This window comes from Oncorhynchus mykiss, chromosome 12 (genome assembly GCF_013265735.2).
Source record: "Oncorhynchus mykiss isolate Arlee chromosome 12, USDA_OmykA_1.1, whole genome shotgun sequence".
In the NCBI taxonomy this organism is placed as follows: Eukaryota; Metazoa; Chordata; class Actinopteri; order Salmoniformes; family Salmonidae; genus Oncorhynchus; species Oncorhynchus mykiss.
Window position 1 is genome coordinate 7,507,943 of NC_048576.1, and position 15,638 is coordinate 7,523,580.

General features: G+C 43.6%; 1 protein-coding gene across 2 annotated transcripts in view; it reads right to left on the minus strand.

Moving 5' to 3' along the window:
* Window positions 1-3,079: 3,079 nt before the first annotated feature.
* Window positions 3,080-15,638, minus strand: part of atp8b1 (ATPase phospholipid transporting 8B1) — a 75,505-nt gene continuing 62,946 nt past the window's right edge. For both annotated transcript variants that reach the window (XM_036936796.1, XM_036936795.1), the window contains exons 23-29: window positions 14,278-14,501; window positions 12,765-12,848; window positions 11,416-11,661; window positions 11,142-11,280; window positions 5,944-6,074; window positions 5,284-5,537; window positions 3,080-4,995 (exon numbers count right to left, since the gene is read on the minus strand). In XM_036936796.1, the coding sequence (XP_036792691.1) occupies window positions 5,313-5,537; window positions 5,944-6,074; window positions 11,142-11,280; window positions 11,416-11,661; window positions 12,765-12,848; window positions 14,278-14,501 (1,049 nt within the window). In that variant the 3' untranslated portion in view covers window positions 3,080-4,995; window positions 5,284-5,312. The remainder of the gene's footprint in view (window positions 4,996-5,283; window positions 5,538-5,943; window positions 6,075-11,141; window positions 11,281-11,415; window positions 11,662-12,764; window positions 12,849-14,277; window positions 14,502-15,638) is intronic.

Consider the following 15,638-nt stretch of genomic DNA (forward strand, 5'->3'; position numbering starts at 1 on the left):
AGACACCTTGCCCTGGTTAAAAGCAGTGGTTCGCGCTTTCAGTTTCAAGCGAATGCTGCCATCAATCCACGGTTTCTGGTTAGGGAATGTTTTAATCATTGCTATGGGAACGACATCTTCAACGCACGTTCTAATGAACTCGCACACCGAATCAGCGTATTCGTCAATGTTGTTGTCTGACGCAATACGAAACATGTCCCAGTCCACGTGATGGAAGCAGTCTTGGAGTGTGGAGTCAGCTTGGTCGGACCAGCGTTGGACAGACCCCAGCGTGGGAGCCTCTTGTTTTAGTTTCTGTCTGTAGGCAGGGATCAACAAAATGGAGTCGTGGTCAGCTTTTCCGAAAGGGGGGCGGGGCAGGGCCTTACATGTGTCGCGGAAGTTAGAGTAACAATGATCCAAGGTCTTTCCACCCCTGGTTGCGCAATCGATATGCTGATAAAATTTAGGGAGTCTTGTTTTCAGATTAGCCTTGTTAAAATCCCCAGCTACAATGAATGCAGCCTCCGGATAAATGGTTTCCAGTTTGCAAAGAGTCAAATAAAGTTCATTCAGAGCCATCGATGTGTCTGCTTGGGGGGGGGATATATACGGCTGTGATTATAATCGAAGAGAATTCTCTTGGTAGATAATGCGGTCTACATTTAATCCACGGGTTGGGTTGACACAGGTGAACAAGCTACGCACCTGAGACATTGAAAGACACTTAATAACATTATGTAGCTAACTATAATATATAGCTATGAGTGTTCGATAACACGTTGTTCAGCTACATTAGTCATTGTATTGCACAATTTAGCACTGATGGCTATCAGATGATAGCTAACTTTAGCTAGATTGCAGGTTCTTTAATATTGTAATGTCGCAGTTTCCGGGTTAACATAATGGCTATAACGATCTTAGTTACGCAGATACATCGAAACACTAACCTGTGACAGGTTCTATTGTGACATTTCCTTTCCTTTAGCAACCTTGATGAAATTCTCGGTCCGTTTAGGTCACCAGTATTTTTAATTTGTCTTTTTTTATTACCCTCTGCTCTCTGGTGGTCAGCTGATTCCGCGACAGTTTATGCCACTACCGTCAGTCGATATTTCTGCCTTAATTAAACACTACCCTCTCGCGCTGGCATCCATCTTGGTTGAGGCAAGTGAATGTACACAGGTGAGGCACATCTTTGGGTGAGGCCTGCACAATGGGCCTGCCGGTGTCACACGCGCCGAATATAACAGGTGTAAACCTTACAGTGAAACGCTTACTTGCAAGACCTTAACCAACAATGCAGTTAAGAAAAATTAGTCTGGGTAGCCATTTGATGAGATGTTCAAAAGTCTTATGGCTTGTGGGTAGAAGCTGTTTAGAAGCCTCTTGGACCTAGACTTGGTCCTTCGGTACCACTTGCCGTGCAGTAGCAAAGAGAACAGCCTATGACTGGGGTGGCTGGAGTCTGTGGCAATTTTTAGGGCCTTCCTCTGACACCGCCTGGTATAGAGGTCCTGGTTGGCAGGAAGCTTGGCTCTGGTGATGTACTGGGCCGTTCGCACAACCTTCTGTAGTGCCTTGTGGTCGGAGGCCGAGCAGTTGCCATACCAGGCGGGATACCATTCAGGATGCTCTCAACGGTGCAGCTGTAGAACTTTTTGCGGATCTGAGGACCCATGCCAAATCTTATCAGTCCCCTGAGGGGTAATAGGTGTTGTCGTGCCCTCTTCACAACTGTCTTGGTGTGTTTGGACCATGATAGTTTGTTGGTGATGTGGACACAAATGAACTTGAAGCCCTCAACCTTCTCAACTACAGCTCCGTCGATGAAACTGGGGACATGCTTTTTCTGTAGTCCACAACCATCTCCATTGTCTTGATCACATTAAGGGCGAGGTTATCGTCTCTGACCTCCTCCATATAGGCTGTATCATCGTTGTCGTCGGCAACCTTAATGATGGTGTTGGAGTCATGCCTGGCCGTGCAGTCATGAGTGAACAAGGAGTACAGGAGGGGACTGAGTACGCACCCCTGAGGGGCCCCTTTGTTGAGGATCAGCGTGGCAGATGTGTTGTTACCTACCCTTATAACCTGGGAGCGGAAGGAGGTGTTTAGTCCCCGGGTCCTTAACTTAGTTATGAGCTTTGCGGGCACTATAGTGTGGAACGCTAAGCTGTAGAACAGCATTCTCATGTAGGTGTTCCTTTAGTCCAGGTGGGAAAGGGCAGTGTGGAGTGCAATAGAGATTGCATCAAGATTGCATCAACTGTGGACCTGTTGGGGCGGTATGCAAATTGGAGTGGGCCAGTTGGTCAGTGCATGCTTGGAGTACACATCCTGGTAATCAATCTGTTTAAAGGTCTTACCTCACAGTCGTCCGGAACAGCTGATGCTCTCATGCATGCTTCAGTGTTGCTTGCCTCGAAGCGAGCACATAGAAGTCATTTAGCTTGTCATTTAGCTTGCGGCAGTGCATCCCTTAGTAGTCCGTAATAGTTTTCAAGTCCCACAGGTGGAGTCACTGACGTATACAAGCAAGCAAAAATGTATGTTCATGGTGGAGTAGCCTACATACACAGCTTAACGCTCAACAGTAATGTCATTGTCATATAAAACGGTTGTCTTATAGACAACATGGAGAGCTGGGGCGTATTCATTACGGAAAGTTTAAGAATCAAAATGGAAGCAAACGGAGCAAAACAAGAGTTCCGGTCGGACAAATTCCAAAAGTTTCATTTGCCTCCGTTTATGAAAAGGAACTAAAAAAACGGGGAGCAAATGAAATAGGGAGGGAACTACCCGAAATGGTCCAATAGAAACTCTAGTTTCGTTGCATAACGTTTCACGTTTGGAGTAAATGGATTCCGTTGCAAAACCTTTTGCATCTGACTAAATTAGATAAACAGTTGCAAATACGTTTCGCAACGGAAATAATTTACTTCAAAACGGAAAACATTTTCAAACTAAACTTTGGACAAATTTGCGTAGGCCCGTGTCGCCTGTCCCCATTTCATTACATTTGGTCCTGTTTGGTTGGGGGGAATACATCAACACAACTGATTCTTATAAACTTTCACAATTTCTGTAATGATGCAGCTTCTCGGTATAGTCAGTCTTTATTCAAAAAGTCATTTTACAAGGTACTTTATATCATTAATATACTAAAAACAAGATTTTTAAAAAAAAGGTAGTTTTAAGAGTGGCCCAGTTGACCACTAAAGGCCATTGTTCAGGTTTGTGTATACACAAATGTATAATGCAAATGTATACACAAACCTTTAAAATACAGTTACAAAGTCCATTTGTTATTCAGCATGATGAAGTGTGTAACAGAACAAAGAGTATTTATACACACTAAACAGTACTGTTCGACAGAGATCATATTGATAAAAGGCTGATATAATGCATTACGCCAATAAAATAGCCATGGCTGAGACTCAATCCAAAGACTGCATCCTTGTGGATTGAGTTAAAGCCCAAGTCAAAATATTAAACTCATCAAAACGCCTGAGCAGGTTGGTCCTTCATAGCAAATATTGCAAATTGACAATTCCATTCATACTTCATTTCAAATGGTTAAATGCCAAAATGGCACCCTATTCCCTATGTAGTGCACTACTTTTGACCGAAGCCCCCACAGGCCCTGGTCAAAAGTAGTGCACTAAATAGGGAGTAGAATGCCATTTGAGGCACAAGTAAATATTTAGACCATTGCCATTTTACACCAAAAGTCATAGTAATAACCATCCTGTTACAAAAAATAAGCAAAAAGAAAAAGAAGAGGATGGACAGTGTTGATACTATAATAACAGAGATCTAGATCAATTCATTAAAGAATGACAAGAAGCTATTTGCATCAGTTTATGATCTGAAAAAAAAAAGCTCAGCTAAAAACCGGTCAAACTAAATCTGTCCAGAGGTTCAGCAGGGTTCTATTGGATCACTGTAAACAACTGGTTCAAGCAGGGTTCTATTGGATCCCCGTAAACAACTGGTTCAGCAGGGTTCTATTGGATCACAGTAAACAACTGGTTCAAGCAGGGTTCTATTAGATCCCCGTAAACAACTGGTTCAAGCAGGGTTCTATTGGATCCCTGTAAACAACTGGTTCAAGCAGGGTTCTATTGGATCCCCGTAAACAACTGGTTCAAGCAGGGTTCTATTAGATCCCCGTAAACAACTGGTTCAACAGGGTTCTATTAGATCCCCGTAAACAACTGGTTCAAGCAGGGTTCTATTGGATCCCTGTAAACAACTGGTTCAAGCAGGGTTCTATTGGATCCCCGTAAACAACTGGTTCAAGCAGGGTTCTATTAGATCCCCGTAAACAACTGGTTCAACAGTGTTCTATTGGATCCCTGTAAACAACTGGTTCAACAGGGTTCTATTGGATCACTGTAAACAACTGGTTCAACAGGGTTCTATTGGATCACAGTAAACAACTGGTTCAGCAGGGTTCTATCAGATCCCCGTAAACAACTGGTTCAACAGTGTTCTATTGGCATGTATACAATGAATCCATGTGCATAAAGAGAGTGTCAAATAACTTAAGGAATAAGGAAGGACACCATAAAATAAAATAAACTGTGGAAAACATACCTTACTTCTAGGATCCAGCATTTTGAACAGAAAATAAAGCTGAAATTCTTGTACATTTAAATATAAAATCATGATTATGACACCCTTCTGACTGCAAGTATACATTTTCACAACTGATCCAGTGAAATACAAACCAACAATAATATTAACAATATATTAAATTTAGTCCGTTTAAACAAGGCCAACCTCCAGTCAAACCGATAACTCTTGGGCCCGTATTCACAAAGTGCTGATCTAGGAACAGTATTCCCTTCTAGATAATTACTGAATAAGATTACATGTACATGGGGTGGGACCTGATCCTAGATCAGTACTCAAACTAAGGCTTCATCAATACAGGTCAAGGTATATCGGGAGTACCCAGTAATGACGAGCAATTCTGTGATAAACAACGTTGTCTGTTACACAAAACCTTAAACATTAAATCCCCAATACAAAAGGGCTTCAGTAAGCTTTTGGGTGGAAGGGTCTTTTGCTTAGTAAGATCATGCCGGGGAGACCTCAAATGTGGTCTCAGCTTCATCAACCTCCTAAAAGCAGAGGCATGACAGGCTAGCCTGGTCACAGATCTGTTTGTGTCGTCTTGACAATGCCTATGGTCAGAAACTGACATTTATCACAGGAGTTGTAGGGCCATAGGAGTTGGCAAGACAGCACAAACAAATCTAGGACCAGGCCCTGGTGTGGTGTGGTGGTGGTGGTGGTGGGTTCCCCCCACCACCACCACCACCTCATATGTTCTCGGCCTGGGGGATCTCTCGGATGCTGTCCCTGGGGTTGGGGCGTGCTGTAGCAGGTCGTCTTCTGATGCTGCGGCCGGACGCGATGAGGTCGGCGTAGCCTCTGGAGTGAGAAAAGGCGTAAGCTGAGCGGCGGGAGCGTCTTCCTCGCTGGAAGGGAGTGGATTTCTCCTCCTCTTCCTCCTCCATTTCATACTTCTTCCTGTTCCTCTGGACCTGCGGGAGAAAAAAAATGATACATTAGCATTTATAAACAAGTTTCAAAATATGGACGCGTGTGATGGGTTTCATTCAAGAGCACTTCAAACTTGGAATGTAGTTTTGCCAGATTTGTGTGTGCTCCGTTTTAATACATTGATCTCTGCTATAAAATCTCTCACAACATTTCAGTGGCTGTGAACCCATCGTATGTATCCAGGACATATCAACGTCATGTGATGCCATAAAGTTACAGATATCAACGAGTAGAGTCCTTTTTGGGATTTGTAGTAGCTAGGCCTTATGTCTCCTCCAACGGACGGCCATACGGTTTGGCCAATGGACATATCAATGACATATCATCCCAAAGACGTTACAGATTATAAATCAAGTATTTTTCTTCCTGTAGTACAGCAGGTCTTACATTGTCTCCAACGGACGGCCATATGGTTTTGTAGAGGAACTGGATACAGATGACAGGAAGCAGGGTGATCCCCACAGTCAGGATGATGGTCAGCCACAGATAGGGCTGTCTGAGCGCGTTAGAGGCCACTCCTAATACACATGGGGAAAAAAAAAAAAAATGCTGGGTTAGAAAACATCAATAATTTGCTCATTATCATCGTCAGCCATTTTGGTTGGGAGCACCAGTGTAACCAGGAGAACAGTCACCCAGATAATAACTGTGGTGATGATAGGCTTCATTGTGCAGCTGTTTCCAAGTGCCCTGGAGAAAAATGCAAGCTCAGATGATTCGTTCAATCCGAAGCCAACATGTAAAAGAATATTAAAATAATGCATCAGTGACTTATTTTATAGATGTCACAGCACGGGAATCCCTGGGTACCACTTTGTGTAGCCTGTTAGCGGTGCTGAAATGGTCATAAAGGCTTTCCCATCCCAACATTCTAAATGAAATGCTAACTGCAAAGTAGGCTTTTACCTGGCAGAATGTGATATCATGATGATTTGTATTCAATCCTGTGGTCTTTTGTTTTGCAAACTCTGCTAATGCTCAGGCAGGTGCGCATTTTAAAAACTTAAAAACTGGGTAACTATACCCTCCGATATTTATTTAAGAGGTCTCCCCCAGACCTCAAAAGTGGTCTCCTGATGTGATTTAAGCATTGTTAGGGATTAGAACATCCACATTTTTGTGTTTTCATTTTTTTTTTTTTTTTTTTTAAGTGTGAGATTTTGAGAGTGAAAACCTGAAGAAGAAAAAAACTGGGGAACTCCAAACTCCATTTCTGTGGTCTTTGGTGTTATTATGGCAAATAAATGTATTGGTTAGTAAGAATTCTTAGTGGTTGGTATATTTTTTTCCTCTACCTGCCACAGTGGCTGGTAGACCATAAAGTTTTAAGGCAACGTTCCAAAACCACTCACAGGCATTTGTTTACACCTTGTTCAGTCATGTTACCTCATTAGTTTGTTAACAACCATTTTATTTATTTGTTTTTACTTTTACCCCTTTATCTCCCCAATTTCGTGGTATCCAAATTGGTAGTTACAGTCTTGTCCGCATCGCTGCAACTCCCGTAACGACTCTGGAGAGGCAAAGGTCGAGAGCCGTGCGTTCTCCGAAACACAACCCAGCCAAGCCGCACTGCCATACCAACTCTGGAGAGGCGAAGGTCGAGAGCCGTGCGTTCTCCGAAACACAACCCAGCCAAGCCGCACTGCCATACCAACTCTGGAGAGGCGAAGGTCGAGAGCCGTGCGTCCTCCGAAACACAACCCAGCCAAGCACAACTGCCGTACACCTGGCTTCCGTGTCAGCGTGGACTGCGCCCGGCCCGCCACAGGAGTCGTTAGAGCACGATGGGACAAGAACATCCCTGCTGGCCAAACCCTCCCTGAACCCGGACGAAGCTGGGACAAATGAGACTCCAGGTCACGGCCGGCTGTAACAGAGCCTGGACTCGAACCAGGAGGTGCTAACAACCTGGTTACTTGCATGTATTTGTTTATGTGGATTAGCATTAGCTTTTGCCGAGGCAGCACCTATTCTTCCTGGGTCCACAAAAAACATGACAAGTTACAAAAAACACTGGTACACTGATAGAGAAGGACAGTCACAAATTTAACAATATACAAACAATAAACATTGAAAAATAATACAAACACCACAACTAAAAACAGAATGTGTGTGTTAGCGAGTGTCTGTGTGTTTCCTCACGGTCCATGAGGTAATTTTTCTGTTTTCTTGAGTAATTGGAGATGGGAGTTCCATGCGATCAGGACTATGTATAATCCTGTGGATTGAAGAGACCCCTGGTGGAATGTCTTGTGGGGTATGTATGGGTGTCTGAGCTGAAAGTTAATTGATTGCACAATCTGGAAATTTCACCACAGTAATATTTGTCATAACTGGAAGAGAAACAGTTCATCTCTCGTCAACAATCAACCAGGAAAGACCGGCATGTCTGGTGTTGTTAGTTCTGTATGGGTAGTTCAGCGCAAGGCGTGCTGCTCAGTTCTGAGTCAGCTGCAGCTTTGCTTGGTCTTTCCTTGCTGCACTTGACCCTATTACCAGACAGTAATCACGATGGGACAAGACCAGTGCCTGAACAACTGGTACAATTGATGTGTAAAAAAAAACACAGACATACCCCTTCCCCATCTTCACAACAACTCTGGCAATATGACTTGACCATGATCATTGACCATTCAATGTTATATCTAGGAGTTTAACTTGGTCAATGGTTACACCCTTTATACACAACTCCAGTTGAGGTTAAGGTCTAAGATAATATTTTGAATCAAATAACGCTTTTATTTTTAGATGTATAGATGAAATCAGTTATTTCCGCCTCTGTGGCGCAGCATCAGCTAAGTCTTCGTTGAGGAAGATGTTTGTTCCTCTCAAGTTCTTGGTTCTCTTCTCTAAGGAACTTGACTACTATCGGCCTTGGTCTGTCACCTGGGCTGGTTACTGGTTTTCCAGTCCTGTGGGCGTGATCCATCTTAATCTTCCTATGATTCATCTTGCAGCTTTTCAGTAATAATTTTTCCACATGAATCACGCCATCCAGGTCTCATGTGTAGACTCAGGTAAACCACAACAATGTTCTCATTTGCAACTGCGACCTGGCCAAGATAAAGCATAGCAATTCAACACATACAACAGCACAGAGTTACACATGGAGTAAACAAAACATAGTCAACACAGTAAAAAAATTTTTTAAAAAGTCTAAAAACAGTGAGTGCAAATGAGGTAAGATAAGGATGCTGACTAACAGACCCTCATTAACCAGACCCTAATTTTTCCAAACAGTAAAATGACGTGACTAACAGAAAATTCTATCGGAGATCTGTATGTAATGACGAGAAGCTTATGTTTCCGCCCTAAACAAGGGAGTCTTTGTCCCAAGATGGGTAGGCAGGCGACAAGCTGAGGTCCATAATAAACCCATATAAACGTTTTGGGCTTATTTTGTACAGATTTTTGGCGAGAGTGAAACCTCTGGCTTGGCCTTTTCCTCTCTAATACTATGCATGCATACAAGGACCAGACCGGGTCCAGCTTAATGGAAACATGCCACAATAGCAAGCCTCTCGTCTTCCAGTCAAGAGGCTGTCATTTTATTATCGAAAATGCATCTCCTGTAAAGAAGCACCTAATAAAAAATTATTTTCAAACATTTGCTAAAATAATATTACCAGTACATCTAAACATCAGTCATGTTACCTCAGCTAGCTAACAACCTGGTAACTTTACCAGTACATCTAAACATCAGTCATGTTACCTCTGCTAGCTAACAACCTGGAAACTTTACCAGTACATCTAAACATCAGTCATGTTACCTCAGCTAGCTAACAACCTGGTAACTTTACCAGTACATCTAAACATCAGTCATGTTACCTCAGCTAGCTAACAACCTGGTAACTTTACCAGTACATCTAAACATCAGTCATGTTACCTCAGCTAGCTAACAACCTGGAAACTTTACCAGTACATCTAAACATCAGTCATGTTACCTCAGCTAGCTAACAACCTGGAAACTTTACCAGTACATCTAAACATCAGTCATGTTACCTCAGCTAGCTAACAACCTGGTAACTTTACCAGTACATCTAAACATCAGTCATGTTACCTCAGCTAGCTAACAACCTGGAAACTTTACCAGTACATCTAAACATTTGGAGGCACAGAAAGAAAGCAAAAAGAGATCGCTTCTTTAGAACAGGGGTTCCCAAACTGTGGGGCACGCCGGTCGGCAGAGGGGGCCCCACAGTTTGGGAACCATTTTTCAAAAGAAGCTGTTATTTTTGTTAGCTAGCTAACAAAAAGCAACTCAGCCCAGCTTTTAACTGACTCCTGAAAGTTGTAATAGTAGAATACACAAGGTGCAGTTTTCTAAATGAGGTAGTGCTTCAGCAGTTTTCTAAATGAGGTAGTGCTTCAGCAGTTTTCTAAATGAGGTAGTGCTTCAGCAGTTTTCTAAATGAGGTAGTGCTTCAGCAGTTTTCTAAATGAGGTAGTGCTTCAGCAGTTTCCTAAATGAGGTAGTGCTTCAGCAGTTTTCTAAATGAGGTAGTGCATCAGCAGTTTTCCTCATCATGTCAGTCATTGCAGACCTCAGAGAGATATTTATAACGTGTTAGGAATGTCCAGATCAACTAGCCCATGTCAGCTAACGTATTTTATCTCATTGAGTTACTCAGATATCACATGAACATACATAAGAAATTACTAAATATTGTACAACTGTAGGAAATTAGCTTTAAAACATAAGAATGATCTGTACTTCATGCCAAAATGTGTGGAATTGCAGGAAATTAGTTTTCAAATGGCAATTACTTTTTTGAATAATCTCCATCCCATGGTCAAATGGATTTACAGGAAATAAGCTTTAAACCTGCAAAATATTCTCTCCGCCAACAAGAGTTTGTGTCGTGAAGAGTGCTAGCGACCTTAGAAATAGACATGGCCCACGCAGGAGGGAGCAGCATGTTCCCCAAAGCTGATGGGGAAGAGGAAGGAAGGAAGGAAGGAAGGAAGGAAGGAAGGAAGGAAGGAAGGAAGGATCTCTTGCATGTCCTCACTCACAAACTTGACGCTCTTTAAAAAATAATTAAAAAAAGACAGTTCAGAAACCTAATATTACACAAAATACTCTTTAAATTTCGATGACAGGTTTTTCTAAATCAACATTGTATGTTTTTAATAATAAACAAACGTCTTTACAGGGTTAAATATTAGTTTCTAGAGCATGTGCTTCAAAAGCAGCTACAATTCATATAGGCCCAATATGCTATATGTCAATCAATTTAAAAAATATATGCTGCTCCGAGATTTAATGTTTAAATTGGGAACACCGGTGCTACCAATTCATTTTAAAAACCTGATCATAATCAGCATCGTCATCACCCCCACCATCTGTGATAAGAGCCATATGGCCAGGGTCATGTTCATCAGGGCACAACGTTTTAAAACGTTCCGCAACGAAAAACAAGACCCAAGTGTGTAGGAAGCAAACGGAAGCCAACAGCCGAAAATGGCCCTTTCCAATAAGAAACTCCCATTTTCATTGTGAAATTCTTTCAGTTGCAAAACATTTCACTACGGTGGGCAACCCGATGAATACACCGAATACACTATTAAGCAGAACTCACCGGTGAAAGTGAAGGTTGACGGGAAGATGACGTGGATTCCTGCACTGTGGATATCGAACATGATGCCGAAGTATATGGCTATACTGCAGAGGACTGCAAAGCAGTTCACAAAGGTCCAGTATGACGTCTCCAGAGAGATCTGGGAGAGGACAGAAGAGACAGGAAAATACATCACTTGTTAATTAACAGCTATAAAATCACCTCATCAGTCTTGGCATTCGAGGTGAACAGTTTTCTTTTAAAAAAGAACAGCACCCAATCATTCTCCAGCTACCTGCATGTTGACTGTGAAGATGAGAGAGGAAGCCATGACCACAGCCAGGGACTGGTAGTCTGACGGTGCCTCTCCGTTCTGCCCCATGGTCTGAAGGAACGCCCCGTACGGGATGAAGAAGATCACCAGAGAGGTGAAGATGCCGTGGAACAGACTGATGAAGAAATTCTTGTAGTTGAACAGCGCCCCCTGTTGACCAGGGAGGTATAACTTGGGGAACTTTCTACTCAGTTTGTCGTTCACATCCTTCGAGGAAACAGGAAATAGAAATGACATATTAGCTCAGGGGTTCCCAAACTTCTACTCCACTCAACCCCACATTGACACTTGGAGGGGACCTCACTTAGAAAAATGATACTCCTTAGTCCCCCCCCCTTATTTTACCAGGTAAGTTGACTGAGAACACGTTCTCATTTGGGGAATGGGGAATAGTGACCTGGGGAATAGTCACAGGGCCAATTGTAAACTGGGGATTATTAGGTGGCACAGTTAACCCTGTGTGTTCATAATACCTCCATTTTAGGTCCCGTATTTTAATAGTGTAAGACGTTCTTAGTTGACACTAATCGGTTGTATTCTATATCCATTTGAATAATTTTTTTTTAAAGTATATTGTTTGATAATCAGAATATATATTGTCTCAGAGGTCCCCATTTACATTTCAGAAGATCCTACACAGGGCTGAAGGAGACGTCAGCTTGACTTCGAAACGTCAGTCACCTGTTCTCATCTTGAAGAACAACGGATTAAACTGAGCTAAAAAATTAATCCGTTGTTCTTCAAGATGAGAACAGGTGACTGACGTTTCGAAGTCAAGTTGACGTCTCCTTCAGCCCTGTGTAGGATCTTCTGAAATGTAAATGGGGACCTCTGAGACAATATATATTCTGATTATCAAACAATATACTTAAAAAAAAATCTTCAAATGGATATAGCAAAAAATTAAATCAATCTCTGCCTTTCGTTGTTAAACGCTCCAACTCCTTTCTACCTAGAATGAGTCCTTTTGGAACTTTTCCTTGCTAAGCCTCAGGATTTTTGTCATCGTTGTTGAGCAACCCTCCTTTCCTTCGTTCGCTGAAGCGTAAAGGCCGACCTTAACTCAGTATTAGCTAAACATCGTCTCCTTCAGATCATATGACACATAGGAGTCATTGAGCGATGAAAATACAAAAATAATTTTGATTAAAATGTTAATCATTTAAAAACATGTAAAGAACATAAATTCAAGTAGGAGAATTTAAACGTATTTTTTACGCTAATATATTAATTTCAACAAGAGGTGATAACGCCAAGACAAATGTTTCGGCTGTTCAACCATTGTCCGTGTGTCCATATTTAAAGCTTACCTGATCCAATAAGCCAACCAACAGGACGGGAAGGGAGCTGTACATCACGTTGTATAAAGTAATGAACCAGTCTTCATAGGCAACCTGGAGTGGTAACAAAAAGTCATAAATGAAATAATAATCATCATTCATTCTTCTGTCACACATGTACACATTTAGGATAAATCCTCTTTACCATAGTAGATGTTACGGAAAGTTACTAAAGTAATTGGGGGTTTTTGAAGTCAGTCTCGATAAGGGGTCAATGAAAGAGACAGCGTGACTGCTACTGTCTGTTATCCATCCTGCTGCCTAGTCACCGTACCTGTACATAGCTACTTCAAAGAGCCCTGCAAAATTACCTCCAGCAGGCCACAAATGTGCACGTGTCTGCTCAAACGGTCAGAAACAGACTCCATGAGGGTGGTATGAGGGCCCGAAGTCCACAGGTGGGGGTTGTGCTTACAGCCCAACACCGTGCAGGACGTTTGGCATTTGCCAGAGAACACCAAGATTGGCAAATTCGCCACTGGCGCCCTGTGCTCTTCACAGATAAAAGCGGGTTCACACTGAGCACGTGACAGAGTCTGGAGACGCCGTGGAGAACGTTCTGCTGCCTGCAACATCCTCCAGCATGACCGGTTTGGCGGTGGGTCAGTCGTAGTGTGGGGTGGCATTTCTTTGGGGGGCCGCACAGCCCTCCATGTGCTCACCAGAGGTAGCCTGACTGCCATTAGGTACCGAGATGAGATCCTCAGACCCCTTGTGAGACCATATGCTGGTGCGGTTGGCCTTGGGTTCATCCTAGTGCAAGACAATGCTAGACCTCATGTGGCTAGAGTGTGTCAGCAGTTCCTGTAAGAGGAAGGCATTGATGCTATGGACTGGCCCGCCCGTTCCCCAGACCTGAATCCAATTGAGCACATCTGGGACATCGTGTCTCGCTCCATCCACCAACGCCACGTTGCACCACAAACTGTCCAGGAGTTGGCGGATGCTTTAGTCCAGGTCTGGGAGGAGATCCCTCAGGAGACCATCCGCCACCTCATCAGGAGCATGCCCAGGCGTTGTAGGGAGGTCATACAGGCACGTGGAGGCCACACACACTACTGAGCCTCATTTTGACTTGTTTTAAGGACATTACATCAAAGTTGGATCAGCCTGTAGTGTGGTTTTCCACTTTAATTTTGAGTGTGACTCCAAATCCAGACCTCCATGGGTTGATACATTTGATTTCCATTGATAATTTTTGTGTGATTTTGTTGTCAGCACATTCAACTATGTAAAGAAAAAAGTATTTAATAAGAATATTTCATTCATTCAGATCTAGGATGTGTTATTTGAGTGTTCCCTTTATTTTTTTGAGCAGTGTATAATGAATGAGCTGGTTGCTAAGCTAAATCAGGTTAGTTACAACTGGGGTTGGTGTGAAAACCTCCAGGAGGGTAGATCGCCAGGAACAGGGTTTGGCAGTCCTGATATAGTAAATAAGTTGCCGTTCGGTACACACCCTACCTCTAGAACATTCCCTCACCTGAGCTGAGAACCCGCTGAAGAAGGAGTACCAGAAGTGGACCAGGGTGAAGGCAAAGTTCTTGAAGAAGAAGAAGCGGAGGAACTTGCACATGCGGATGTAGGACCAGCGACCGTGGACCAGCAGGAGACGCTCCAGGTACCGGAACTGAGCGAAGGCATAGTCACTGGACATCACCGCCTGCATGCCCTCCTGTCCAGATATACCCACACCGATGTCTGCAGCTGGAGAGAGAGAGGTGGTGGGGGGGGGGGGGGGACAAAAACAGAGAATATGATATACCCACACCGATGTCTGCAGCTGGGGGGGGGGGGGGGCGACGACAAAAACAGAGAATATGATATACCCACACCGATGTCTGCAGCTGGAGAGAGAGAAAATCATTACAACTATTATTATTACTGTTAGTCCCACCATTGTTATGTACTTGGACAATGTAAGTGATTTAACTTGCCCATGTCAATAAAGTCTATTGAATTTAAATGTAATTGAATGAGAGACAGGGAGAAGTACAGATGGAGCGAGACAGGGAGAAGTACAGATGGAGCGAGACAGGGAGAAGTATAGATGGAGCGAGACAGGGAGAAGTAAAGATGGAGCGAGACAGGGAGAAGTACAGATGGAGCGAGACAGGGAGAAGTACAGATGGAGCGAGACAGGGAGAAGTACAGATGGAGCGAGACAGGGAGAAGTACAGATGGAGCGAGACAGGGAGAAGTACAGATGGAGCGAGACAGGGAGAAGTACAGATGGAGCGAGACAGGGAGAAGTATAGATGGAGCGAGACAGGGAGAAGTACAGATGGAGCGAGACGGGGAGAAGTATAGATGGAGCGAGACAGGGAGAAGTACAGATGGAGCAAGACAGGGAGAAGTATAGATGGAGCGAGACAGGGAGAAGTATAGATGGAGCGAGACAGGGAGAAGTACAGATGGAGCGAGACGGGGAGAAGTATAGATGGAGCGAGACAGGGAGAAGTACAGATGGAGCGAGACAGGGAGAAGTACAGATGGAGCGAGACAGGGAGAAGTACAGATGGAGCGAGACAGGCAGAAGTATAGATGGAGCGAGACAGGGAGAAGTATAGATGGAGCGAGACAGGGAGAAGTATAGATGGAGCGAGACAGGGAGAAGTATAGATGGAGCGAGACAGGGAGAAGTAGATGGAGCGAGACAGGGAGAAGTACAGATGGAGCGAGACAGGCAGAAGTATAGATGGAGCGAGACAGGGAGAAGTACAGATGGAGCGAGACAGGGAGAAGTACAGATGGAGCGAGACAGGGAGAAGTACAGATGGAGCGAGACGGGGAGAAGTACAGATGGAGCGAGACAGGGAGAAGTATAGATGGAGCGAGACAGGG